The sequence below is a fragment of the Opisthorchis viverrini genome (assembly GCF_000715545.1).
Source record: "Opisthorchis viverrini unplaced genomic scaffold opera_v5_205, whole genome shotgun sequence".
Classification (NCBI taxonomy): Eukaryota; Metazoa; Platyhelminthes; class Trematoda; order Opisthorchiida; family Opisthorchiidae; genus Opisthorchis; species Opisthorchis viverrini.
This window is the reverse complement of record NW_008751865.1, coordinates 270,401-296,172: the sequence shown is the minus strand read 5'-3', so window position 1 is coordinate 296,172 and position 25,772 is coordinate 270,401. Positions and strand designations below refer to the sequence as shown.

The window sequence follows — 25,772 nt, the reverse complement described above, 5'->3', positions numbered from 1 at the left end:
CGTGCTTCGCAAGTCAATCGACCGGCTTCTTCAAAGTGCGTTTTTCGCACAACCAGGCCAAGAGTGGAAACGCACAGTGAGAAGGTCAAACAACGAGTTAGCAACTATGTATGAAAGCCATTAGAAGCGAACGCAGCTGCGGTGGTCATTGCCGTCTCCCTGGATGGGGACTCCGAGACGGGACATTGTCAGGCATGGCCCAGTCGGGAATTCAGTGGCTCTCATACATCCAAGGTGTTGCCGATCTCCCCAAAGAGAAGTTCCACTGACGACCCTGGATTAACCCATCAATTACATCAGCTATCACCTCCAATTCGCAGCTACCTACCCCACCTCCCCAAATCGTCGGCAAACGAAACTGAGGCAGCTATAATCACTGTACGGCAAATACATGGTTTTTACAGCTGATGATGATGACGATCTATGTTTGAGGGCTAACGTTTCATTCATCTGATTGGTTACAAGAAATCAAGCGATCGGTCACCCTCAGCGATGTCTGTGTCACACAGACCCATCTAAATACGCAAGAAAGTTAAAGAAAACCAACAGTACAACTGTACAGGTGAAACCATATCGAATACTGAGTGGAAGCGAATGCTCGAAACGTACTGTACAACGTCCTTCGTGCTCCGAAGTGTCTGAGCGGCAAATTGTTGCGACACCCCAACCAGACTGATGCCATCAACTTCGACAATCTGATCGTAGACCATGATTCTGTAGGGCAGATGGAGGGAGACAAAAAATCAATGGATGCGGAAGATATCGAGAAGAAAGGCCACACAGAAAAACAACAACCAGGAGACTTCGCATCAACTTACTTCCCGTTGGCTTCAGCTGCACCTCCAGGTGTGAGTGCTTTGATAAAGATGCCCAACTTCTGTTCTCCACCGACGTTGTCCACACCCAAACCTAGGATACTGATTCCAAGACCCTGGGCACCTGTAAAACGAGAGGCAATATGAAATGAGTTCACAGTGCAGATTGTGTGTGTGTGGGGGGGGGGTTAAGTGGACGTACCCGAGGGATAGCACTTAAACAGCTGTGCGCGGCTTCCTCGAGCGGAATAAACCACCAGCGCATCACATTGATCAGTAGATACAAGGAGAGGGGGTCGAAGGTGACCACAGCGAGATGAGTGAAGAAGCCGGCGTCCAAACCTTGGTGTAAAACCTTTCTAAACCCAGTCTCGGTCCTCACGGCCACCCGGACCAGTATTCAAAGGGAGATCTAGAAGACCAATATCGATTAGAGGCGAATATTACCATCGTCCGCGACTGCCCTACGCGACACGGTCTTAATTACTTCCAAACATGGCCGCAGTGCATACAGTATCCTCATTACTCAGTTGGTTCCGCACCGACTGAGATATGGTTCAAAACTGTGATACTACTCGCATAGGAGGGGGTTAAGGACTGCAGTCTTTCCGAATGCTCTGGACTGGTGCCGAGGTCAACTTGGTGATCCTGGCCTTACTGGCGTTGTCAATAGTTGTAATCAATAGATAGACCAATCACACAACAACATGCTCGTCACCCTCTGGGATAGAACTGTTTGCGAAACCCGATTTTGCTGCGGAGACTCACTCATAGAAATGGAGAACAAGTGTGCGATTGTGTTGGAACCATGCGATGCGCTCGTGTTAAGACTGATTCCCTATTCCCGCCCACGTCAAAACGTGCTTGACACCAAGGCGAATGCCCACAGCATGGAAAGAAAACCAACCGACATAGGCATTTATTGCGAACACCGTTCCTGTTTCAGTGCAACTGACCTTCACAACGGTTTCTTTGGGTACAAAAAATAATAGTCGTTCAGCTGTGACATTCTTCCGGTGCCTACCTGTCATGCAATCCGATGGAAGCGCGAAGGCTGAGGCGCTGTCTGGTTGTCCAAACCTAGACAGGAGCAGTCGGGATGCCGAGGTTGGGTTCGACACACGGGCCTTCCTGTCAGTAAGTTTGCGCCCTAATCCCCGAGCCGTCTTGAGATCTTAGGAGTATGAGGGTGTAAGCGATTCTACTGATGTAACTATGATACTACTGATTAGGAAGGCATGCGAGTAGTATGTTTTCCTCCTGTAAATTCGCTCTGCGTCTCTCGAAAACAGAGATCTGTTGCGGAATTTGTGGAGTCGCTTTGTAGCATTTGCTTGGATTTGATCAACGGTCAATGAATATCCAGGAAAGTTCGGGAAGACGAGTTCAAAGGGAAGATGCATATTCAGCTTTTGTAAATAAGATTCATATGAGCGTTTCGCTTCTCTGTTCAATAGTCTGTAACTGTTTAGTTGGCATTTTCTAATAAATAACTCCGCAGCGAAGACCTTTTTCCTTTCACTGATATAACATAGCCAACCAACCCAAGGTGTCACCATGACCACAAGTTACAAACCCCGAGCAATTCGTATAAGGACTCCACCTACAACCGTTCTGTTTACCGAGCAATGGATTGAAGCAAAAAAACGTGCCATGGAGGTGATACTTTCAGATAGCAAAGTGCAGATCCAATCAGGACAGTGTATGAGTTCTGACAAGTCCTGTTAGCGTTGCGTTTGATAAAAATCAGCCCGAACACAATAGGGGAACTGCATATGCGAATAGACCGCATACATCAGGGTCTCCAGTCATTGTGGTCTGACCCAAAAAAGAGACTACAGGTACCGCCCCAACAGATTTCGTTGGTAACCACTTTTCGTATCTCACTGATAAAACATTACGTGACCTCGCCCAGAGGGGACAATTCCAGAGAGTGAAGTTTACCTGTAATACCGCTTCAGTGCGTAGCTGTTATGCCACCCGAAGGAAGCACGAAGGTGAAGATGATTCCACGTTATCCATGCCTACACAGAAGCAGTCAAGAGGCAGAAGCGGGGTTCGGACCATGGACCCGCGTTAAACATTGAGCTATGTCGAGCACGTTACTTCCCCTATACACACAGTAAAAAAGAGGTGTCAACACGGCGAAGACTCTAGAAGGACTTGTGCGACTGAAGTCACTCCGAACAAGCACCAAAAGTGTTTGTCGGAACACTGGTGCTTTTTAACAGCCGACGGCATCAGTCCCGGTGACCTCAGAACAAGTGACTAGCTTCAATGTGAGTAAAGCTTCTAGAGATTTGGAATTTCCAAAAATAATAGTTTGGAAATTTTCTGGTGCTTGAATGAAATGAAAGTGTGTGCGGCGCAGCTGGATCTTCTAAAATACTGCCACGGAATGTTCAAGAACGGTTATTCGGGCCACGTCTGGTGAACAATGCTGTTTCCGATTCCCCAGGGACGCGGTCTCTCGAGATGGATCAGTAGTTGGAACGTGAAGCTGTTAACCTCGGCGAAACCAACTCCGGGCATCTCGACTGCTCCTGTCTGTGCCTGGGCAACCTGGGAATATCTTGGCCCTCGGAATTGCTTCGACTGGCACGCAGCCAGGTACCGAAGAGATGTTACAGCAGAAAGAACGAAGATCGATCCACAAGAGTCGGTACACTTCGGACAGCTGGGACTACAAGAAAGCCCCTCGCTCATGCCGTTCAATGACATCGATACCAAGTCCGTCCGAACCACCAGTCGAACAAGTTGGGCTACACCGTACGGTCTTTCACTTCGAATGTCCGCCTATGATTATGTGGGCGACGTTCCTCTGACACGAAACTGTTACTTGGGCCAGGCAAAAAAGTGCAACATACCAACAGAACAGTGTGTAGGCTGGTATAGGATCAGCCTCCACAATCGAACATTTGGGAGGATAACAGCAGGCCCTTTACAAGCGTGCGTTAGGAATAGCTTCGATCAATCAATCGGTAAGGTGCATCGGTTGTTTTTTTTTTTCAGGAAACAGCATCTGTCCAATCAACAGCCGACGATCAATCAATCGGTAAGGTGCATCGGTTATTTTTTTTTTCAGGAAACAGCATCTGTCCAATTCATCAACAGCCGAGATGGTGGGAAACCACAGACCGGTCAACGGTTCGAATCCGACCCCTGTTTGGGCTTGAGCAACCTGGCAGGATCTCAGTCCGAGATGCACGGTAGTCATGAACCGAAATGGCATAACGATTAATGATTAATTGACCAAAAGCAATCGTACTAATGCTTCCCTGCCATGGAACACAAAAACTGATTTGACATAATTGCCACCATGAGGAGGGGAAGATTGAAAGAACAAAACAACGATAGAAAGGAAGTCATGACATGCGTGCTGAGGTGTCCCCAGGCAGTTACTCAGCAACTGGGACTGAAAGAATAAGTTAGTTCTGTGAACCGTCCCATCAGGCCTAAGGGAGACCATTCAGTGAAAGGTTGGTCGGTCTCACCATCCCTAAACGACTCGTTAGCGCCTAGGCGCCCTTGTGATAAGTGCTCAGCTTTTTCAAGGTCGTGACTTGCTATGCACAGTTTATGGACCTCTGTCCTGGAATATCGAAGAGACAGCTAATTTTGACGATAACATCACATATCAATCACAGTTCTGAGACACACATGTCTAAGTCTAAAGACATCTGAAATCATCGATCGCATGCTTCGAAATCCTAACAAAGCGTACCTACGGAGATTAAAAGATCTGCGTACGACAGGACGGGTAGTAGCGACGCAGCTTTGAAACCACGGAAACCGTTTAATCCAATTCGAATAAAAGTTTGGTTTTGGAAATGATCCAGAAAGTTTCCAGCTGTTTAGAAAAGTACACAGATTCAGCACATCATGAATAGCAAGCTATCCCAAATACCTCGAGATGGACACTGCTAATCAGATAAACTGGCGATCGATACTAGAAGTCCCCAATTTATCCAGACTATGGAGAGTGGCCTTAATAAACCAGACAAGTGTAATCGACCTGAGCATATGAACAAAAAACGCAATAAATCGCAAAAATATGGAACTTTCGATGGAAAAGTCTGCGCAGAGCATTGTGTTAGCATCCGTTGAAAAATACCTCTTTGGAAAGCAGGATAAAGGGACCATGCATGGAGACAGGCTTATACGCGAAAAAAATTAGGTCCAGCGAGTGTCAGAAGTGCCGGGTTTAAGTACCAGTGTAACCGTGATACTACTGATGGGAGAGGCATACGAGTAGTATGTTTTCTTCTTGTAAATTCGCTTTGGGTCTCTTGAAAACAGAGATCTGTTGCGGATCTGTCGCTTTGTAGCATTTTGTTGGATTTGATCAACCGTCAATGAATATCCAGAAAACTTCAAAAAGACGCGTTCAAAGAGAGAATGGATATTCAGTTTTTATAAACTAGATGCAGATGAGAGTTTTGCTTCCCTGCCCAATAGTCTGTAACTGGTCAGTCGGCATTTTCTGATAAATAACTCCGCAGCCAAAGCCTTCTTCTTTTCGGCAGTACTGCTAGGGAATGTGCTCCACGAATGGTTTCTAATAAGAGCGAAACTCGAGTCCAGCCCCCCGGATCGGAATATTTGCGTGAAACCCGTTTGCCGATCCTAAAACTATCAACAACAAAAAGTAGCTCACAAGGGAGAGGAATTCAGACGACGAAATAATTGAAATCGTACGACTGTAGCACCAATTCGCCACCTAACTGCCATGTCACCCAAACGAAGCACGGGGTCTGGGATACTGCCAAGCCTAGACAGTAGAAGTCAAGATGCAGAGGTCGGGCTCGAACCACGAATCTTCCGGTCAGTAAATTCGCACTGTTAACCAATACGCCATCTCGCACGACGAGTGAATCTTCAATCTGAGAAGCTGTCACTCGAGGAGCAAGTCAACACGTGATCATGTCAGGTGGTTTCCGCGATTGAAGCCGCTCTTGACCGGAAGGCTTAGTGTTCAACTACTGGCCGGGATTTGAAACTCTCTATTGGTGTTTTGTGAGATACGCACTGCTGACGATCCCCAACAAGGATGAAACAGCTGTACTACCCAGCTCTTTAGCATTATTAGGAGAACCAGCTCCGAGCGTAACTGATGACTATTAGTGGAATAACTGTTTTCGTTGAGGCAGATTTAATTGGTTGTTCTTCACTCGCCATTGACAGATGAGTTCTATTTTTAGTATCGGTTTTTAGCCCGCCTAGAACGTTCCACGTGAGCCTTAAAAACAGCCCGTTTTTGGCTGCACATGACACGCCTGTACTCGTCCGTGTTCAATTGATCAGCTGATTCGCACGTTCATTGGCTATCTGGTGTGGCCAGGCGCATCAAACTATCAAGCAGCTATCCAGACTTGGGTTCATGGCATTAAGAAGGCATCAAAAAGCATAGACTGGTAAAGATTACAGGACGAATGCTCAACTGAAACCCCATTTCAGTTGGATCACTTAGCCAATAGAGATGTGTCCTAGTTATCTCGGGTTAGCACGAGATCACCTGACAACTAATGCCAGGTGGGAGGTCAAATAGTTGGCGATTCTCAGTCACCTCCAACGACGCCAGTAACCGAGTAAAAGCAAGTCTCAATCGAGAGAAGCGATTCAAACATCCCCTTATAGTACTCAGTCAAGCTGTTCGCCTCTCTGCACGGACCACTCGGAGTACTATTTTTCGTGGGCGATGATTCAGAATAGAACCAATTTGTTGGCGTTTCTGACGTCTTCACTAAGTGGAAAAGCGACAGTAATGAGCAAACAAGAACTGGTTCAAACATCCGTCACACAGCTCGAACGTGGAACTAACAGTGAAATGCTGTCTTGGTAACGCGGCACAAAAGGCATCTCTGAATACAAACTCACCCCGATGTCCTTCCCGAACCCAGTCCCACCACACAAGCAAACGTCGCTGTATCAGCTTCCAGCGCATGCCGAAGAGAGTGCTGTTTTCCACGCCCAATTCAGAGTGGCGTAAACAGAGAGGTGGCCAGTCCTTGACTTGGCAGAGGAGTATGAAGGAGATCACGAAACGCTTGGGTGCTGTCGGTGCTACTCGCCTTCCAGGATGGGGACCGCGTGATCCTCACTGTGCCTGGTTGGAGACATTACAAGATATGGCTGCCTACCGATGTCAGTGGCGTTCTTGTTGTCAGTTTCTGTCCAGATCGCCTGAGTGAGTGTTTGGAGGTGTAGGCACCTCGGAATGATTGTGGTAAGCTAGCACTAAGTCCCTTCCCCGTCCACCTTTACTCATCTCTTGACAATAAGGCTTTGAAATAAATCATGGTTGTACGGCAGTGAAGCATCGGTGTTGAACATTGATGTCATGCTGTCGATGATGATGACTTCCAGCTCCAATGCTCAGCTACCTACCCCACCTCCCCGAATCATCGATGAATGAAACTGTGGAAGCTACGAAAAATAGATCGTTCAACAGCGACATCTCCTCGGTGTATAGCTGCCATACTATTCGGAGGACACCTGACGATCGAGATATTGCTAGGTTGCCCAAGTCTAGACAGGAGAAGTCCAGATGCTGAACTGACCTGCCGGTCAGTAAGTTCGCTCCTTGCCCACCGAGCTATCCTGAGCTATGTGGATTATGGGACACATGATCCATCCAAAACATCCATCTAGATCAATTACTGGAATTCACGAGTCCTTGGATTTTCGCCAAACGAATGCCGTACTAACCGGTCCTCAGTGAACGCGACGATTCGCCCAAGTGTTAAAAGAAGCTTACAGCCTGAAGAAGAGAGTGAGTACGTAACGGTCCCCTGGATAAATCAGTTAGGACAATTCACTTCTCAGTGAAACACCGTGCCCTGATCAAGAACACTTCCATACCACGGGAGTGGAGTGAGAAAACACAGGAAGAGGAGAACATCTGGGCCACAAGACCAACAGCCACAAATAACCTGCCCACACAGACTGGCGCTTGCTACTACTTACTTTTCTGTAAATCCACATTGAACAAGTCCATCTCCTCCAAATGCTTCTCCAATTCGTATTCGGCCGAAGCAGCCAAAGGGTCGACTTCGTCGTTCCGTCGGTCGTACTCCGAAGTGGAATAGGTGCTAAAGATCTGCAAACCCGGGGGGGGACAAGTACACACCACAGTGTCAATGTGAAGACTGTAGGTGACCGTCATGTATATGGTAGGTAGGTATCGTGTGAGTTTGGAAATCGTCAGCAGCCAATGGCCACAAACTATCACATACAGTGGTGGATCGATACCATACAACAACTACCTTGTACAACACACTATATAATACTGGTGGATCAAATCGATATTGGCGTACAATGGTGGATAGATGCGGTGAAAATTTCAATGACCTCAAAGGTTATAATATTCATCAGATCTGACAGCCACCGGGTTAAATGTGGAGCCACACACGATAGTAACATGACAAGCGTGTCTGTGTGTGAGTGTGTGTGTATGAGGCCTAAGGTGTAGTACACAGCACAATCGTCAAGACAGTGCATAGATGTCCGGAAGATGGAAGAGAGTGAGTTGATCAAAAATTGGAAAAGACTAGAAGCAGTCTTGCTCACCCTTTGGTCACACAGTCTAGACTAACCGTGCTGTCTAGTGGACAGAACATGCAGTCCGTAACGACCAGATTGGAGCTTCAAATGAGGTCGAAACAAAACAGAGGGGAGTTGAGGACCAGGATATGGTTAGACAAAGTGCCACTATGTGTCTAAGGGATGACTTGATTAAAGCAAGCTAGAACGTGCTCGAAGTATTCTGGGTAACGGTAATCATACTACGGGTCATTAGTATACAGTATAACGAACCGAAAACTCTCGACCTTTCCAGCAGACCTGTACGCCGGAATTTCGGTCCACTCACTTTTTGCTGAACTCTCGCTTATTCCGAACTCTTGGGAATACTGGGATCAATGGGGCACAGTTGAGGAGCAATCATCATGCGAGTGATGCAGCTTGTGAACTGGTCAGATAAGCGATGATGAGTGGATTCGGGGGATACCAACGTACCGAACTGGAGAGAATGCGCAGTCAGTGATTACACAGCTCGGAAGACTCGGAAAGACGCTCGAGCGCCCTGACCTTATTCGGCGATTAAATCGGTGCCTACCTGCCATGCGAACCGGAGAAAGCACTGAGATACTGCCAAGCTGCCCAAATCTATACAGCAGAAGTCGAGATGCACATGTCGGGTTCGAACCACGGACCTCCCGGTCAGTAAATTCGCCCTCCTACCCCTAAGACATCTCGCCCCCGACGGGCAAATAACGACTGAATTCTTAGTTCGGATCGAACCACGGAGGACTATACTACTATATCAGTAGTTTAATCCGGATTAAATGGAAGCACATTCTGACGGGGGATCAAAGTGCACCGAAGAGACTGAATAACATGGGACTAGCATAATTCACGGAGTAGGAATGGGACACGTTACACGTGAGCGAAACAATGTACAAACTTACAAGGATCGGATCGCCGCTGAATCGCACACGTTTGCTGAAACTGTCGTGGCTTGAATCTGGTAGCAAGCTGCCATTACCCTCAGGTGAGTGGTTCTGGAGATGCTCCCCGGCGGCATCGTTTGAACGATTGTTAGGCACTTTGCACGACCTCAACTGAACCACATTGGACTCTTCGGGAGAGGATTCGATGTATCCGGGGAGACCAGGAACAGCGTAGACAAAGTTGCCATCTTCCAAAATGTGCACACCCTCAGAATCAACTGCAAAGAAAGTCAAAATGAGGAAATCATTGGAGAGGTAAGCTGGCTGACTTAGTGCAGTATGATATCTGTTTGATTCTCTAAATATGACAAAGAAATGGACTCAGCTTGGGTACTGGGTGGAAGCTTACTTAGACATTAGTGCTCAAGTGTTCTGCTTTAAGCAAAACTGACTATTGAAGATATGAAACTATCTTGCTTACTCATCTAATTTGCAAACCAGGAGCAAAAGTTGGCGAACAAAAGAATAACGACACTACGAGAACTGAAGCCATCAATTGTACAAGAACCAGAGGAACAGGTGCGACGAGATGTGGATGACAAAACTTGAGAGGTTAGTCTGATTGGTAGACAGGGCAAGGGGGGCAATCAAAACGGCCCAAGTTACCAGCAAAACCAAGTCCGCTTCTGGTGACGTAACAGCAAAATTTGGGAAAGTTGTTGATTCACGAAGAACATCCAAGCGACACTTTACTTGGTATGCGTAATAAACTGTTTCAGTGGGGCATATCCACGCTGAAAAGTCGAGAAGCACTGTTTTAGCAGTGTGCACTCAAAAAAATTCTAGTAGGAAGTCTCGAACCTGCGAACACCAGCTGGTACTTTGAACACTCAGCCGTTCGGAAACGACCGGTTGATCAGCGCTGTGATTTCACAGGAATGAACAACACGTTGTTTGCAGATCTGCTACACGGAGCCTGAGCTGGCAGTATATCTGAATATTCGTGATTTGGGTGCGTTCACTGGTTGTCGATCAGGTGACCGCCGACCAACTAGCTTGCAAACGTTAGAGGGCATATCGTTAGTTAACAAAACGGGAGGCCGAAGCGAACGGCCATCTGACCGACAACCGGGAATCGTACTGTTTCTACCGAAGCGTAGCTGTTGCAGAAAGTTACACAACGGACGTTTTAACGCCAAGAATGAGCTTCCACAAACCATCACAGTGTGTTTGAAGCTTCCAAGACAGACCACCACCAGTTCAGTAACAGGATGAGGTTAGTTGCGTGGAGCTCCGCAGAGCAATACAAAATGGTGCCGCCACAAAAGTAGCAAATGGATGGCAGGTAAATCGGTAAACCTCTCACAGGTGATCGAAGGAATCGAGCGAATACCGGTTTGGTTCGGAGTTGCTACGGTCAACGCAGTAGAAAAACGGGCGCACGAGCCGTCTGATAAATGCTGTATTCAATTCAGAATTTGAATCTATTTCCGTATCCCGGTGCTCACTGGAACGGCAGTTTGTGAGGTATGTGCACTCATTTGACTGCTCCCTATATTACATCTGATCAGCTACAGTGCGGGACCGCGTCACCTCAGCAGTGCAGCCTTCATGCTAGCATTCGTTTGATTCCCGAGTTCATTTGTCGACACTCTTGAATGGGTCACTTTCCTCCGAACCGACGGCAGACGTTTTCTCCCTATGTAGAGTCCCGATCACGTGACTGTGATTAGCTAACCAAAAGCAACCTCGAGTCTGCGGTTCTTGATCTGGGTCTCGTATAACGAAGCAGCAAAACATCTGACTTGCTGTTCTCTCAAGTTTTGACGACCGTGAGTGATGGCCTAGGCTATCAAAGAGGTGTCGAGCATAAAAGACAACGTGACATGACTTTACGTCAAGTTTGATGTGACTGATCAATTTTTGCAACCGCCAGGTCAGGAAATAAACACAAGATTGACTAAAATTGATACTACCTCCTAAACTAGGTCACCGTGGTAGTTATTGCTTCACTCATGGCATATTTCAAACCGTTTGATCCTCAGAATTCGCTCACCGACCAGTTCTGCTGTCAGTTTCCTCTGTGGGACAAGTAGAAATGCCTTCGTCAGCTTATACTGACATTGGGCAAAACCATACACATCGCGCTCAATATACAATGCTTATGGTTTAGGTAGACCAAAGTTCGAATCCCGGTATAATTGCTGGGTAAAACGAGAGCCGGCTGCTTCGCACCAACCAGGACAAGGTTGGAATGAATGATCAGAAAAACATTACGTCAATGCCGCTACTCGAATCTCCCTCAACCAAATCCCCTTCTTCGGCCTAGGCAACCGGGAAGTATCATTTGCGTCCACCGATGTCCCTCCCCAACCCCTTCCCACCGCACAAGCAAACGTCAATTTATGCACCAATTTATCATCTCCCACCTGCAATGCTCAGCTACCCCCCCCCAAATCATCGGTGAACGAAACTGCGCGAGGAGTACGCAGTTATTACAGCTGACAATGATGATGATTACTGGCCATTCACCTCATAGTCGATGGGAACATTCAAAAATGATCTTAGAATCTCTTTAGTGGGCAATTTTGAGTAGTTAAGATGATACGGCGTATGTGGGAAATGATGGGGAAATTTTAGCACTTGCTGAATGACTTATTCGTTATTGTCCACTGCCTGAGTAACCGTTCGAAGAGAACTACTCACAGAATCACCTGAGGAAATACCTGTGAATTCGAAACTTTGCATCAAGTTGGTTTAAACTGAATGCAATAACACTAGTTAACGTTCGGCCGGTGTGAACGGTGACACCCTGTCGTCCAGAGAAAGCTACTCTCTGGCCAATCAAATTGGTTCAGCCGTTGTCAATCAAGACCACTGAAGTTCGTGCTCATGAACCTTGGCGTTCAGCTCGCAGCCATTTCGTCCCTCATTCGAGGAAGAGTAGGACAGGTGTTCTCTCTAGTTTATGTAGTGTAGCTTGCAGTACCCGATACCTGAAAAGGAAATGACCGCTAGGAACTCCGAATTCATCAATGCCTGCTAGCCGGTAAACCACATCCAAAGATTGGATTGATTCAGTGACTACTTCTATTTTTAGTAGCTTCTTTCCACTGCTCCAGAGACCTTTGACTCGGTGGTACGCTGGGGCAGGGAGAATAGGAATCAATGAGCGCATCAAGGTATACATGTTGCATACTATCGACTTAGTTGTGTAAGTGTACTACCAAAACCCGCGCGACTCACCAGCAACTATCTTCAGGTTTGCGGGAACCGGGAGATTCGGGACAGGACAGCTGGGGCGTTCCATCGCACCGTCCGAATCTTCATCCTCATCAGGCGTGGTCACCGCAATCGTCTCGGCATGTTGCAGCGTGGGCATAGCATGGTCTAAGTGAGCGGCTTCCAGTATATAGTTGGGGGAGGTACGAAACGCGTTGGATTGGACAATGAAGTCCTGATAGATGAAGAATAGAGCGATTAGGAAAAATCTGCATAGAAATTCGAACAGCTGAGAACCAGTGAAAAAACGTTCAGTTGTAAGGTCCTTTCAGTGCCTAGCTGCCACGCCACCGGAAGGAAGCACGAGGGCTGGGATACTGCCAGTTCGTCCAAGTCTAGACAGGAGAAGTCGAGATGCGATCAAACTACTGAGCCATCTCGTCCCAGTACGTTGTTTATCCGGGGTCCACTCAAATTCATCAGATATTTCATGAGGATCCCTAGCTAGTTTGGATATAAGTTTGTTTGACGAAACGTCTGCCAGGGGGGAGAAACAATACCAGCCTCTTGGGGGGGAGTGTACGGGCGGATATGGGAAATGAACGGTTGAATACGACGAAAATAGTGAGAATCGACACAGGTAGGTTTGTAAACCGTTTGTGATCGACTACCAGTGTAACGGTGATACTACTGATGGGGAGGCACGCGAGTAGTGTGTTGTTCGTGGAATTTCGCTTTGCGTCTTTTGAAAAGGGGAGATCTGTTGCGGAATTCCTAGAGTCACTTTGTAACATTTGCTTGGATTTGACCGATAAATGAGTGGAGCCAATGAATTCTCAGGAAAGTTCGAGAAGCGTTCAGGAGAAGATAGGTATCCAGTTTTTGTAAATAGGATACAAATTAGAGTTTTGCTTCCTGTTCAATGGTCTGAACCGGTCAGTTAGCATGTCCTAATAAATAACTCCGCAGCGAAGGCCTTCTACCTTTCACCAGTAAGGCGCCGATTCGAAGTGTCGTGATTCAAATAGCCAGCTTTGTGTTAGCATGAAATGTATCTTCGGCTAGTGGTGGCTAGCGAGATGACCTAAGCCCGTTCAAGGACCTGTACTAGTAGCAAGCTAGACGCGTCTGAAAGTTAGCGCACAGTCAAGCCCCCAGTCCTGATCAGTTTTAGTTCACAGGGAAGACTTGCTTGCGATTCGATGGGATCGAAAGACCTTGACGATGAGGCCCATCATACTCCATCAGAAGTAAAACTGCAGCTGCTCACTCGGTATCAAAGACTGCCAGAACGCCAAGAACGCCAAGCGTGAGTACATAAATGAACGAACCTCTGCTTATTGTGTTTCCAAGGCGGTAGTCCGCGAAGAAGAGTTTTCAGCTTCGAAGCATACCCCCCCCCCAAGGTTCTGGAGTCTCGGGGTTTTATGAGTGACCACACCTATAAATAGGCTAGTAGGTAACCAATGAAATCAATCAGCGATATTCGCCACGATTTTTAGCGTTTTTAGCATTTCGATGAACTAAGTGAGTGGTCTCCTTTTGAAGGGATCCACGATAGCTCGTGTCTTACGAGTAAAGCCACTGTGCACTTTTGAGCACCGTAACACATGTATGGCGTCCCGGGACACCTAAAATGCGGCATGCAGCGACAAGCTGAAGAGTTTGAAAAAAAATAAACGAAGAGTTTTCAGCAGCCTTATGAGTAGTTTCCTTTATGAAAATATACTGCGGTATCTCGAATATCGTGCCAACTGAATCATGAGGCGGCCTGTTTGCAGCACATTCAGTTGTAGAATACCATAAACGAGAGGTTCATTTGGGTCTCTCTCGAAAACCAACTTGATTTGCAAATGAGTGTATTTCTCGAAAACAGTGCAATTTGGGTTCAAGTAGAACATAAAGTTGACGGAAACTCGGGGGCTGCGCCGACCTGATGAGCCCGAAGTGGAACGGCGAAACCGGTCGTGGGCCGTCGAAGAGTTTTCAGCAACCTTGTGAGTAGTTTCCTTTATGAGAACTAATCTAAGTTAACCCGCGACTGGAATAAAAAGGCGTAGCCTCCGAAAGAACCGCACAAGCGGTCGGCAGGGATGTAGTGGCCAAGTCAAAAGCCTGAAAACATCAACCAAGCGGTCACTGACTGGTTGTACAGCTGATGGTCACAGACCCATTGTGGCCGGATTCCGAAATCCGGTTGCCGGACAACCATCTAACAAAAAATTCGATTCATTATCTATCTAGGCGTAACCCACTACTCACAAGATACTTAAAACTGTTCAACAGCTCGCGAGAATAGTTAACCAGAGATTCAGCTGTGACACCCTTTCGCTGCCTAGTTGTCATAACACCCGAACGAAGCACGGGGTCTCAGGCACCGCCAAGTTGCCTAGACAGGAGCAGTCATGGATGCAATTGTGTAGTGCAGAGGGAAAAAACGGGTAACCGAAGTTTAATCAATCAATAACAGGAATTAATATGAGAACCTATTTGACGTGCAGGTTAGAACGCACGGTGTAGGTGAGGCTCCATAAAAGGAGAGTTTTTCTCGAAATGTCAACACGTCAATCACTGAGTGCTTCCCAAGGAACGCGCTTTTTGTACGTCTAGCATGGATACACTTATACACACACACACACACACACAGAGGAAGTGAACCAGCCACATGCTTGTCTGTGTACACATAAACACGCCAGACAAGCCAATACGGTATCCATCCGATTAAGGACACAAAGAGGCGTCCGCTATTGTGAGGTGTGTACGCGGTTCATATGTGAGGGCCGTCAAGTCTCGACAATTCGTTCAACTGCCAAACAAAGCTAGCCATAAACACAACATTCGGTTATTGATAAAAACGAACGGTTCGCAAGGCGATACGCAATTCGAGTAGCCAGGCATGAGAACGACCACCGCGAAAATGTTACACTTCCGATCGGTAACCGAATGCGAGAATGACAACTGCAAAGTCCGTGGCGAGGACAAGAGTTCGACTGTCACAGTCATTCGGTAGATCTGCTTAGGGCGACTGTTTGCTGGTGCAGATCACTGTATTGCTGCTTCTCTCTCTCCCGCTCTGTGCCTGTGCTCAGTCACTGGCATCTTTTCCATCAATCTATACATCACTTTTCGACAGTATTCTTTCGGCACACTTCAGGTGGCTAGCTGCCATGCCAGCCGAAGGAAGCACGATGGCTGGTACATTGCCAGGTTACCCAGGCTTGGGCAGAGAAACCGAGAGGCTGAGGTCGGGTTCGAACCACGGACTTGCCGGTCAGTAAATGTGCACTCTAACCACTTGGGTCATCTCGTCACATTGAGACTGAGGACCTATACATCTTTAGAGGTGACATCTTCATATCGATAAGCATCTGAACTCGAACCCAGCTAACCGTTTTGTCGAGCCGACCGAAAACAGGCGCGACGAAGGAATAGTGTTCATAAGTCGCCAATAAGGATCCAAGAAAAGATCATACTGTTACTCACTCTTTATCCTCAGGAACTCAACTCTGCTGGCCGTTAAGCCCGGTTCTGCTGAGGTCGGTAGTAGAAAAGGGTGCCGACTGAGAATCCTTGAGTAGCCAAACACACTATGTGTGGTTGTACACATGACCAACAACTTTAGTACTCCTTAACCTCAAGGGTGCGTTTGATTGCGTAGACCGATCAGTGCTCTTGCTCGACAGGGGATGCCTCAAAACGTCTATGAACACGATAAGGTCGTTCTGGGCGCGTGTTTTGTTTTCCAAATGTTTTCCAGCAGGGTCTACTCTCTCCAGTCTTGTTCAGCTTCCTCACTGATTATCAGGAGGGTCGGATTACTGAAAGTAACCACTGAATGCCCAAAATCTACTGAATCCCTTCAATTCACTAAATGCTGACCAGACAGACAATGCCCCCCCCCTCGAAATGCCTTGTATCAAAGCCAGATAGTGTGGTCAGCATTGGACGAAGTTCGGACAGTGCCCCTCCGTTGTATTTTCGCACTCGCTTGTTCGGAATATAGCTGTTGTGTTCCCTTCTGTGAGTCTTTTTTCTCCGGCACTAGGCACGGGAGCGGGGTCAGCAGCAAACAGAACAGATTGGCGAATCAGCAGATATAACATTGATGAGATACTGAGGCGAATGCTGGGGGGTCTTCCAGAACTGGGTGATCAAAGTATTGCTGACGCAAGGGACATCGCGCAATCATTCAAGACAAAGCACAAGCTCTGTTCAGTAAACTGACCAACATCACGCCACCTTTCGATACATATGCCTGGCACCTTCAAAGTACAAACTCAAGCTTCAAGGGAAAAAAGACACTTGGCATCAAAAAAATCGTTCAGCTGTAGCACTCTTTCGGTGCCTAGTTGCCATGCCATCCGAAGGAAGTACGAGGGCTGGAATACTGACAGGTTGTGCACGCCTAGACAGGGGAAGTCGAGAGGCAGAGGTAGGGTTCAAAGCACAGACCTTCCGGTCAGTAAATTCGCGCTCTAACCACTTGGTCCATCACGCCATCTTCGCATCTAAGCGAGTTATCACTGGGTCTAGAGAGCCACGCGTTGTTGTATAGCTGGGAGACAGACAGATGATGTGAGGCGTCTTCAGGTTTTCTACCATTAACGCCTCGGAATTGTCGCTGGCATCGAATGGCGCAAACGAATTTGTAACGAGGTGTCAGGTTGTGCTACAGGTGTAACGGTGATACTACTGATGGGGAGGCACGCGAGTAGTATCTGTTGTCCGTGGAACTTCGCTTTGCGTCTTTTGAAAAGGGGAGATCTGTTGAGGAATTTGTGGAGTCGCTTTGTAACATATGCTTGGATTTGAGAGAGGAATAATTGGAGTCAATGAATCTCCAGGAAAGTTCGAGAAGACGCGTTCAGGAGAAGATGGATGTCCAGTTTTTGTAAATAAGATGCAAATGAGTTTTGCATCCCTGGTCTGTAACCGGTCAGTTAGCATTTCCTAATAAATAACTCCGCAGCGAAGGCTTTCTTCCTTTCACAGGTACTTTGGGTGCGAATTACATCCCCCGACGTCAAATTCAGTGGCTTGGATATGTGCTATGCATGCCGAAACATCGCCTATGGAGACTGGTGTTCCCGCCGTGTCCCTTTCCGAATGACACAAACCGCGAGGCTACGGAAAATACTACGAACAGTTTGAGTGTTACGGGTTCGGTTCCGCTTCCAGGACGGGATCCCTGTGCCCGTCACCCCATGATTCACCTGAGGTATTACAACCGTTCATGCTGTTAGTTTATTTCTGGATTATCTGATTGGAGGTGCAGTTACTTCATACTGTCTTCGGTAGGCTAGCATCAGATCCCTCTTTCCTTTTCTCCCCATTTCAAATACACTTGGATAAACCTTGGGTTTGTACGGCAATGAAGCATCAGTGCCAACCCTGATGTCTCTGATGACGCCTATCTGTCCACGGTGATCAATCCACGTGAGAATAGCTAGTTTGACGAATGAATATCAGACTGACTGACGTTCTGTCAGGATGCCAGCCGTCCCTAATAACCGCACATCACATCATGTGGACGGATGTGCAGGACACGGACCAAACGAAGGTATGCCATGATTGGTCAGAATGCCAGCCAATCCGGACCGAGCATCTTTGACTCAACGCTCCTCGGCCCCTCACGGAGATTCCGGCACGACCTTCTGGAACACTGTGACTACCCCATAAATACGGTTGTAATAATTTTCCCTTGTGTCCATAAAGGGCTGTGTAGAGCTACCGTGCCTTCTGATATACCATAGTGGACAGAGCAGGAAGCCAAGGGACTGATACAGGGTTGCGCCACCGTTCAGCAAGACACAACACGTTCACAGAGTGAGAACTGAGACCTTCAAGTTCGAATACACGGACATTGTTTCGGGACTCCAAAACAAAAGAACAATTTTCTCATGAAGCATGACAAACCGTTCGACTAACACCCTTCCATGCTACTCGAAGAAAGCACGACGAATGAGATACTGTCAGGTTGCCGAAGACCAGAGTGCAGCAGCAGAGTGGCTGGGGTTGGATTCGAACCACGAACCTCCGGGGCAGTAGGTTCAAACTTCAATCACTGACCTGTCTCGACTGATGCTACGTTAGCGTCACGACCGACTGCAGCCTAATCTCTGAACTGGGGGGGGAGTCTTAGTTTATTGCTGGTTCTAGCGATGTGGTGCCGTGAACGCAGTAAATTTCCCCGCTGTTTCCACCGGACGGAATGTGATCGAAAAAGATCTTCCAAGGCCTTATGTTAGAAACCAGTTAGGCGGAATCCTGCACCTTGTGGCTAGCAGATATTCGCCGCTACGGCCAAGAAGCCTAGCACACACGTGATCAGTCAGAAGATCGGGCGGCTTCCCGGTCCAACATCAAAGCGAGCTCTGATTGGTCGGAAATGTGGACCCAACATCCAATCATGATTGGATATACAGTGAACGTCCAAATTTACAGAATAGTGTCACTGCATAACCTTCAAGTACGTAGCGTTATGTATGGGCGGCATGCACAAAAGCGCGTTTTTTTTGTGGTAAAACCGGATTCGCTTTGTTTACAAACACGAATTCGTTGCGGTAAATACGATTTTATGCGCGGACGATAGGCGAGCGACGAATCAAATAGATTGACAACCGGAACGCATGGCTCCGTATGCCAGCCCTTGACTAACTAGGTTAGGTTGCTTCCTTCGCAGTCCCCTTCAATTTGAACCTGGCTGTACTAGAAAACACGCGCGTCTCTGAGGACGAATATGTGAAAATTCATTTCAGGAAGTCTGATAAGTATTCACCCCACAGGGGTTTGTAATACATTAGGGGAACTTGTCACGAATTCCAGGACGTATTTCTCTGCACGAAGCTGCTTCTACTCTCGCAACCGTCTTGTCCTGTTCATCCACCATGCCTGGTGAAAATTTTTCACTGTAGATTGGATCATCCAGTACACTGAAAAGACAGATCTAGGCGAGACCACCCTTTGTCAGTATTCAGCTAGGAATCCTTCGTCGAATCGACTTTCATGTCAATGCAGCGTCAGCAAGCACGCTGAACAAACTCTGTATGAATACTCTTCCATGTTAGCTATCCACAGTTATGCTTACGAACTGTCTGCATTCTCAGTAATTCGAGCAATTTGATGCACCGACTACCAGCAGTCAAAGTGCCTCAGACCACTGACATGCTTCCAACACTGAGAGGTTAACCGCGCTGTACTGTGCGGTGAAACTTCTTTGCTGTTCATACCCTTGTTCCAGAAAATTCTCTGATTCCTTTGAGTCAATCGATCACACGAACTTGAGCGTGCTGAGAGGCGGTAATCTGATCAGTGTCAAGGGTCGCGAACGCGTGTGAATGAGGCCGAAAGGGGAATAGGATGCCGAATACAGCCAGTACTTGCGTACAACACTGTTTTGTTCCCTGCACACGTGGAGGACCCTGAGGAACAAACGGAGAGCCACAGGGCAGAGCTGGAAGACAGAAGCCACCGCTCCAGAAGAAACAACCGCATTTCACAGTGCACTCACACAACCAACACCACAAACAGTTCAGGTGAGAACCGGCAAACCGTGGCGAAGAAGCACCTGCCACACAAACAGTGTCTATACACACACACACGCCAGCCAACCGAAAGAATGTGCACAGAAATTAGGCGCAAAGTTGAGACAAACAACTAGACTATTGACGACAAGACAAGTAGCCTGATTAGATTCCTAGAAACGCTAGCAAAATAAAATCAGAAGCATATACGAGGAAAACTGATGATAAATTGTCCCTGATAATCAATATCACCGGCAGTTGATCAGGACCACAAGAATATAAAAGTATTTCAGTCCTACCACAATTTGTTCAGGAAGTCGATCTCGAAATTCCCAAAGAGATACACGGTAAAGCCTTTGCTGAAATGCCTGGTACATCTTTTTTGAAAGAAAGCAGTAGCTTGGATCCCAGCAACATGAGCTGAAATCAAGCTGACCAATTCGAGTGTCTCAGCAGCACAGTAAGTTGAAAGGATTCTCCTTTATGCAATTGAAAGAAACCTCTGGCCAAACGGTGAGAGAAGGCGCTGGCTGCAAATTCACACCATGTTCTGCGTTAAGCTAATCACACACGGCATGGTTTAACTCTGTTCTGTTCAGGTGAATGAGTCATTCATTCAGGTGGTACCTGGCTGAGACCAAACAACGAAACAAATAGTTCTAAACCGGTTGTGCCGAGGTGCCTGTCATAAATTTCCTGTTACCATCATGGTTAGAAACGCCTGATTGGGGGAACAGGGGCTTGGCCATTCTTCGGCTAACGCGAGGACATAAAAATCACGCTACTTAAAAATTGGGCGAGATAGTCCAAGTGGTTAGAGTGGGAATTTACTGACCGAAAGGTCCGTGGTTCGAACCCAACCTCTGCCTCTCGAATTTCCCTATCTAGGCTTGGTCAACCTGGCAGTATCTCAGTCTTCCTTCGGGTGACATGGCACTTAGGCACCGAAAGGATTCGACAGCTGAAAGATTTATTTTTTTACATAAAAACTGACAAGAACGAATCTGTTCATTTTGAACTGTGCTAGACCTCTGAAGGACCGCGATCACGATACGGTAAAATCCAAGACGGCACTCGGCTCACGTATTGGCCCGGGTTAGCAGATAAATTATGGATAAAAACACGTATGTTTCGGAGAACTGCGACAAAATGGAAGCGATTGGGACGCTAGTAGTATGAGTAGTATTTGCATACCTTGGTTGAAACTGAGCGAAAAATCGCGGGGTAGTATTAATCCATGTGAAGGACATGGAGTAGACCAACAAGCCACAGCTAAGGAGCCGATTTTTTTTGGATGCGAATGGATCACGGCAAAGACTGACGACATTTAGAATGTTCGAAGATGATTTAAAAGGCGTTTCGTCGAACAGGCGTTCTTGACCCTCCTGAGGGCGCTGTACGCTAACTCCCGCGGACCTGTGAAGGTCCACGGGAAACTGCTGTATAAGTTCACTACATCCAATAGGGTCAGACAAGACTGTCATCTTTCACCTTTTTTCTTCAACTTCGTCATTGAAACGATTATGGATGACTCACTACAAGACTCTGATGCCTGTGGGAACAAAGCGCTCCCGGGGCCTCCGCTCACAGATATCGAGTACGCAGACGACATAGCTCTTCTTGGGATCCGACACCGTCGTAATGCAAACAATATTAGGCAATCTAAATAACTCCGCCTCGCGACTTTGAGCTTCACTCCTGAAAAGTGTAGAACACTGCTGCAAGAAAGCGTGAGCTCCAATACTAACCTTGCAGATCAGCCAGTTGAGGCAAGGCGAGAGAGACCAAGTGGTTAGAGTGTGAACTTACTGACCGGAAGGTCCGTGGTTCGAACCCGACCTCTGCTTCTCGACTTGCCCTGTCCAGGCTTGGGCAACCTGGCAGTATCCCAGCCCTTGTGCCTCCTTCGTGTGGCAAGGTAACTAGGCACCGAAAGGGTTCTACAGTTGAACGATGAAATAAAGTTGAGGCAGCTGTAACAGCCTCCGTTATCCATTCTGATTGGGAAGGTTGTGTGTGCCAGACAAGCTTTCGTGAACCTGCATCGCCTGTGGCGTCGGTGCGAGTCAACTTATCCGTTGATGGTCGAGTTAACAATGTTGAGGGGTGCTCCCCGTACGGGTCAGAAACCTGGCAGTTGCGCGCCGAGGACGTCAAAAAGTATGTTCGCAGCATTGCCTGAGTCTTGTGAGAACACTGGATGAGCAATGCTGAAGTACGTCGGATGGTTTTCGGAAGAAATAACTCATTCACGATAGTTGAACTGATCGCACTCCATAGGCTGCACTCGCTTGGTCACGTGCTTCGTATGTCAGTCGACCGACGTCCTCGGAGGGCTCTTTTCGAACAACCACGTGGAGAATGGAAACGCGCCACGGGATATCAAACAATGACTTTGAAACAAAGTATGAAGGCCATTACCAGGAAACTCAGCTGTGGTTGTTATCGCCGTCTACCTGGACGCAAACTCCGAGACAGGACACATCAATGGTTGGAGACACTGTCGAACATGGGTCAGTCGCGTCCTCAGTTGCCTTCAGTGCACGACTCCCTTCCGGATCTTCCCACTCGCAACCCCGGGTTAACTCAGCCATCATCTCCAATAAGAAGCTACCTACCCAATCTACACAAATCGTCCGCAAACGGAATTGTGGCAGCTATAACCACTGTGTACGGTAAATGAGCGGTACTTACACTTGGTGAGGATGGCGCTTGCGTGCGTGCGTTCAAATTGTTCTTTTCAAAAGGGCTTTTTTAAGAATTTCATGAATGCCATATACCGATAAGAATCGTGGGGTGATAGTGTATGCAAGAGTATAAAAAATCTGAAAAGTTCCTTCCTTTCTGACAAAGATGCCCAATCCTCAGGTGTTTGATCAGTTCAACAATCGATGATATAATCGGAGGAAATCCCGGCGTTCAGACCTCTGCAAGCCTGAACCTGGAATTCGCAGACACCATCGTCACTGTTTTGAAAAGAGGGAAGAAACGCAAGGGTCGGTAGGAAAGCTGACTGACCCTTCGGCACATGCCTTGCGCCCAAAGACTGAAAAGTAAGACTGTGGGATGTACAGCCACTACACACTCCACCAGGGGATAACGGCGGAGCAATATCTCGCTCGTAACTTGCGTTAGCTCTGATGTTGGCGAAGGTAACAAACGAACCACAAAGGCAAAGACTCCTTTCGCCAATTCGCGTCACGATTGGCGTCAAAAATCATTTCAATGGGTCTCAAAGAGTATGTGGGGAACAGAGTATGCTCTGTGCCGTTTTGTGGCCGCGAGACTTGGTCAATGAGGGTAAAGAATGAGGGAAATTTGCGGGCCTTCGATCACCGAATTACAAGAAAATCGTAAGACCATTTTGGCACCTAGCTGCCATACAACCCGAAGGAAGCACAAAGGCTGGGATAGTGTCAGGTTGCCCAAGCCTAGACAGGAGAAGTCAAGATGCAGAGGTCAGTAAATTCGCGCTCCGACTACCTCGCTGTGACACATGAGAGCCGCAGCTGGAGTCGGCTAGTTCCAAGAAATTTACAAAGTGAGGTAACCAGCAAACCGACGAGTACTTCACTTGAGGACTGTACCCAGCGGTGCAAGTCATCAGGGCTCGGCTATGTGCCACTTCTACCCAGAGACTAATTCAAAGTAGCAAAACCCAAAGGTGATTGGCCAGAAGCGAATAAGCGTTTAGAAACGTCTGAGCGCTCTAATCACTTGGTCCACTTGGTATAAGCATATCAGACGTTTGCGTTAGGCTAGGTACCTCTCTCTATTTCGTCTTCTTTTCACCACAGGATTCTGTGGGGCAACGCCGTCAGTGATGCTGGTTATCAAGATAAAATGACAGCCGAGTTCGCAGCAAGAAAATAAGGGCAAGAAGAGACAAGGGCGACGTAATAACTGTGAAACAACTCCCCCTCACGAGAAAAAAAACAAAACTGGGCAAGCCATTACCTGCATGCTCTCGGTCTCTGGGACAGACGGGCTGATCCGGTTCAATTCTGAGGTGCCTTGCCTGCAAAGTCACAAAAAAATGTACACAAAAGTGGTTAGAACGTTTATTCAATTTTTCTTTAAAAAACATGTAATATTGACTATTCTGCGCGTAACGGTCCTCTATGCAGAGATATTACGGTCTTTTTTCTCCCGGACTGCTTTAAGGCTGGAAGCGCCTGAGAGATATTGCCCGAACCTCTCTAATTCGAACTGCAAGCGAGTATTCCTGGCCGAAGCGAAATATTTTGTCTGAGGGACTGGCACCCATAGCACAGGCTAAGGGGAGGTGTCAATTCTTGTCGAGATAGGTCTGTAAAAAAAGTAGTAATATGGTAAAAGAAAGTGTTCTAGAACGATAACACCTAATTTTCTACCTGCCATGATTACAGATGGAATCCGTACAGGGGATAGTCACAACGGAAGTATTGTGGTTTGACCTAGCTACCCAGTTCGGATGATTTGCCGTGCTCTAGATTAAAAAAAATCGTTCAGCTGTAACCCCTTTTCGGTTCCCCGTTGCCGTGCCACCCAAAAAAAGCACGAGAACTGGGATACTGTCAGGTTACCCAAGCCTAGACAGGGGAAGTCGAGAAGCAGAAGTCGGGTTCGAACCACGGACCTTCCGGCCAGTAAATTCGCGCTCTAACCACCGAGCCGTTTCGCTCCATGTTCTAGATCGGTTGGTTTGTTTTTTTAACTTCCGGCTGAATCACTCTCACGTAGTACCCTGAATGCATGGCATTGCGTTACTGAGACTCTCATGTCACCTGCGTACATCACTCCTTTGGTAATTCATCAATGACGATAACCGACAGTCTGTCCAATCGCAACTGGCGTTTCAACTCCAGCCTGTGTAAGTTCCGGTGACAGAACAGACAGAAGCAGCACTCACGAGACTGCTGGAAATTCACTCACAGCTGACAATCGGTTTAGCCTTTCACGAAGCTCATCAGGTAGGGAACAGCGAGAGTAACGATGTGTTCTGCTAGTCCCAACCTCATCACCATTAGATTTGTTCACATCACGAGCACTTCCCCGATGCCGTAGCATTTGTTTCAACATCATGATCGAAAGGTCCAACGGCCAACAGTACACACGGGACGACGGGAAACTCGACAATACGAGTGAGCCCTTGGTTCAGGGTCCAGTGGGCGGTAGCTCGTCGAATCACTGAGATCCAATCCAGCATAGCGCGTTCAGCTCTGGGACTGAGTGCAACTCCCACGCCATATATTCCACGAGTCATCGCTCCTGGGTCACCGTACACACGGAGGGAGAAATGTGAAAGAGCTGAGTTCATCCTGGGCGTTCTGAGATGCAGAACCATGCTCGGGTCTTGTATGCGTGTTTCGGAGACACAGCATACATCGATTTTAAGGGAGTACAAGGTTTCAGCAAGCATTGCCTGTTTGCCAATTTGACATAGAGTACGGACGGCTCCTATATAGAAAGGATCTCGTGGATTTAGAAAGGTGTTATTTTGTTTAATGTTTATAGGCAGTGAGGAGCATAAGGCCCTTCGGTCAGATGACTGACAGCCAAATGGCCCAGCCACGTTTGCTTGTGCAGTGGGAAGGGGTTGGGGAGGGACATCGGTGGACGCTGAACTGCGCGAGTAAATGATACTTCCCGGTTGCCCAGGCCGAGGAAGGGGGTTTGGTTGAGGTACCCCACCTTGAGCCTTTAACTCAAAAGTCTGACCCACAAGGCAGTGGGATGACGTAGGGTTTTGTTCGGGGACCCTGACCCTAGCCTCTGACTCA

General features: G+C 47.5%; 1 protein-coding gene across 1 annotated transcript in view; it reads right to left on the bottom strand.

Moving 5' to 3' along the window:
- The window catches only part of T265_08239 (hypothetical protein), a gene marked incomplete at both ends in the record, with an annotated part of 114,875 nt that overhangs the window by 46,894 nt on the left and 42,209 nt on the right, over positions 1-25,772 (bottom strand). The window contains 6 exons of the mRNA XM_009173986.1: positions 610-714; positions 819-939; positions 7,782-7,914; positions 9,284-9,543; positions 12,512-12,722; positions 23,968-24,028. Of these exons, the coding sequence (XP_009172250.1) occupies positions 610-714; positions 819-939; positions 7,782-7,914; positions 9,284-9,543; positions 12,512-12,722; positions 23,968-24,028 (891 nt within the window). The remainder of the gene's footprint in view (positions 1-609; positions 715-818; positions 940-7,781; positions 7,915-9,283; positions 9,544-12,511; positions 12,723-23,967; positions 24,029-25,772) is intronic.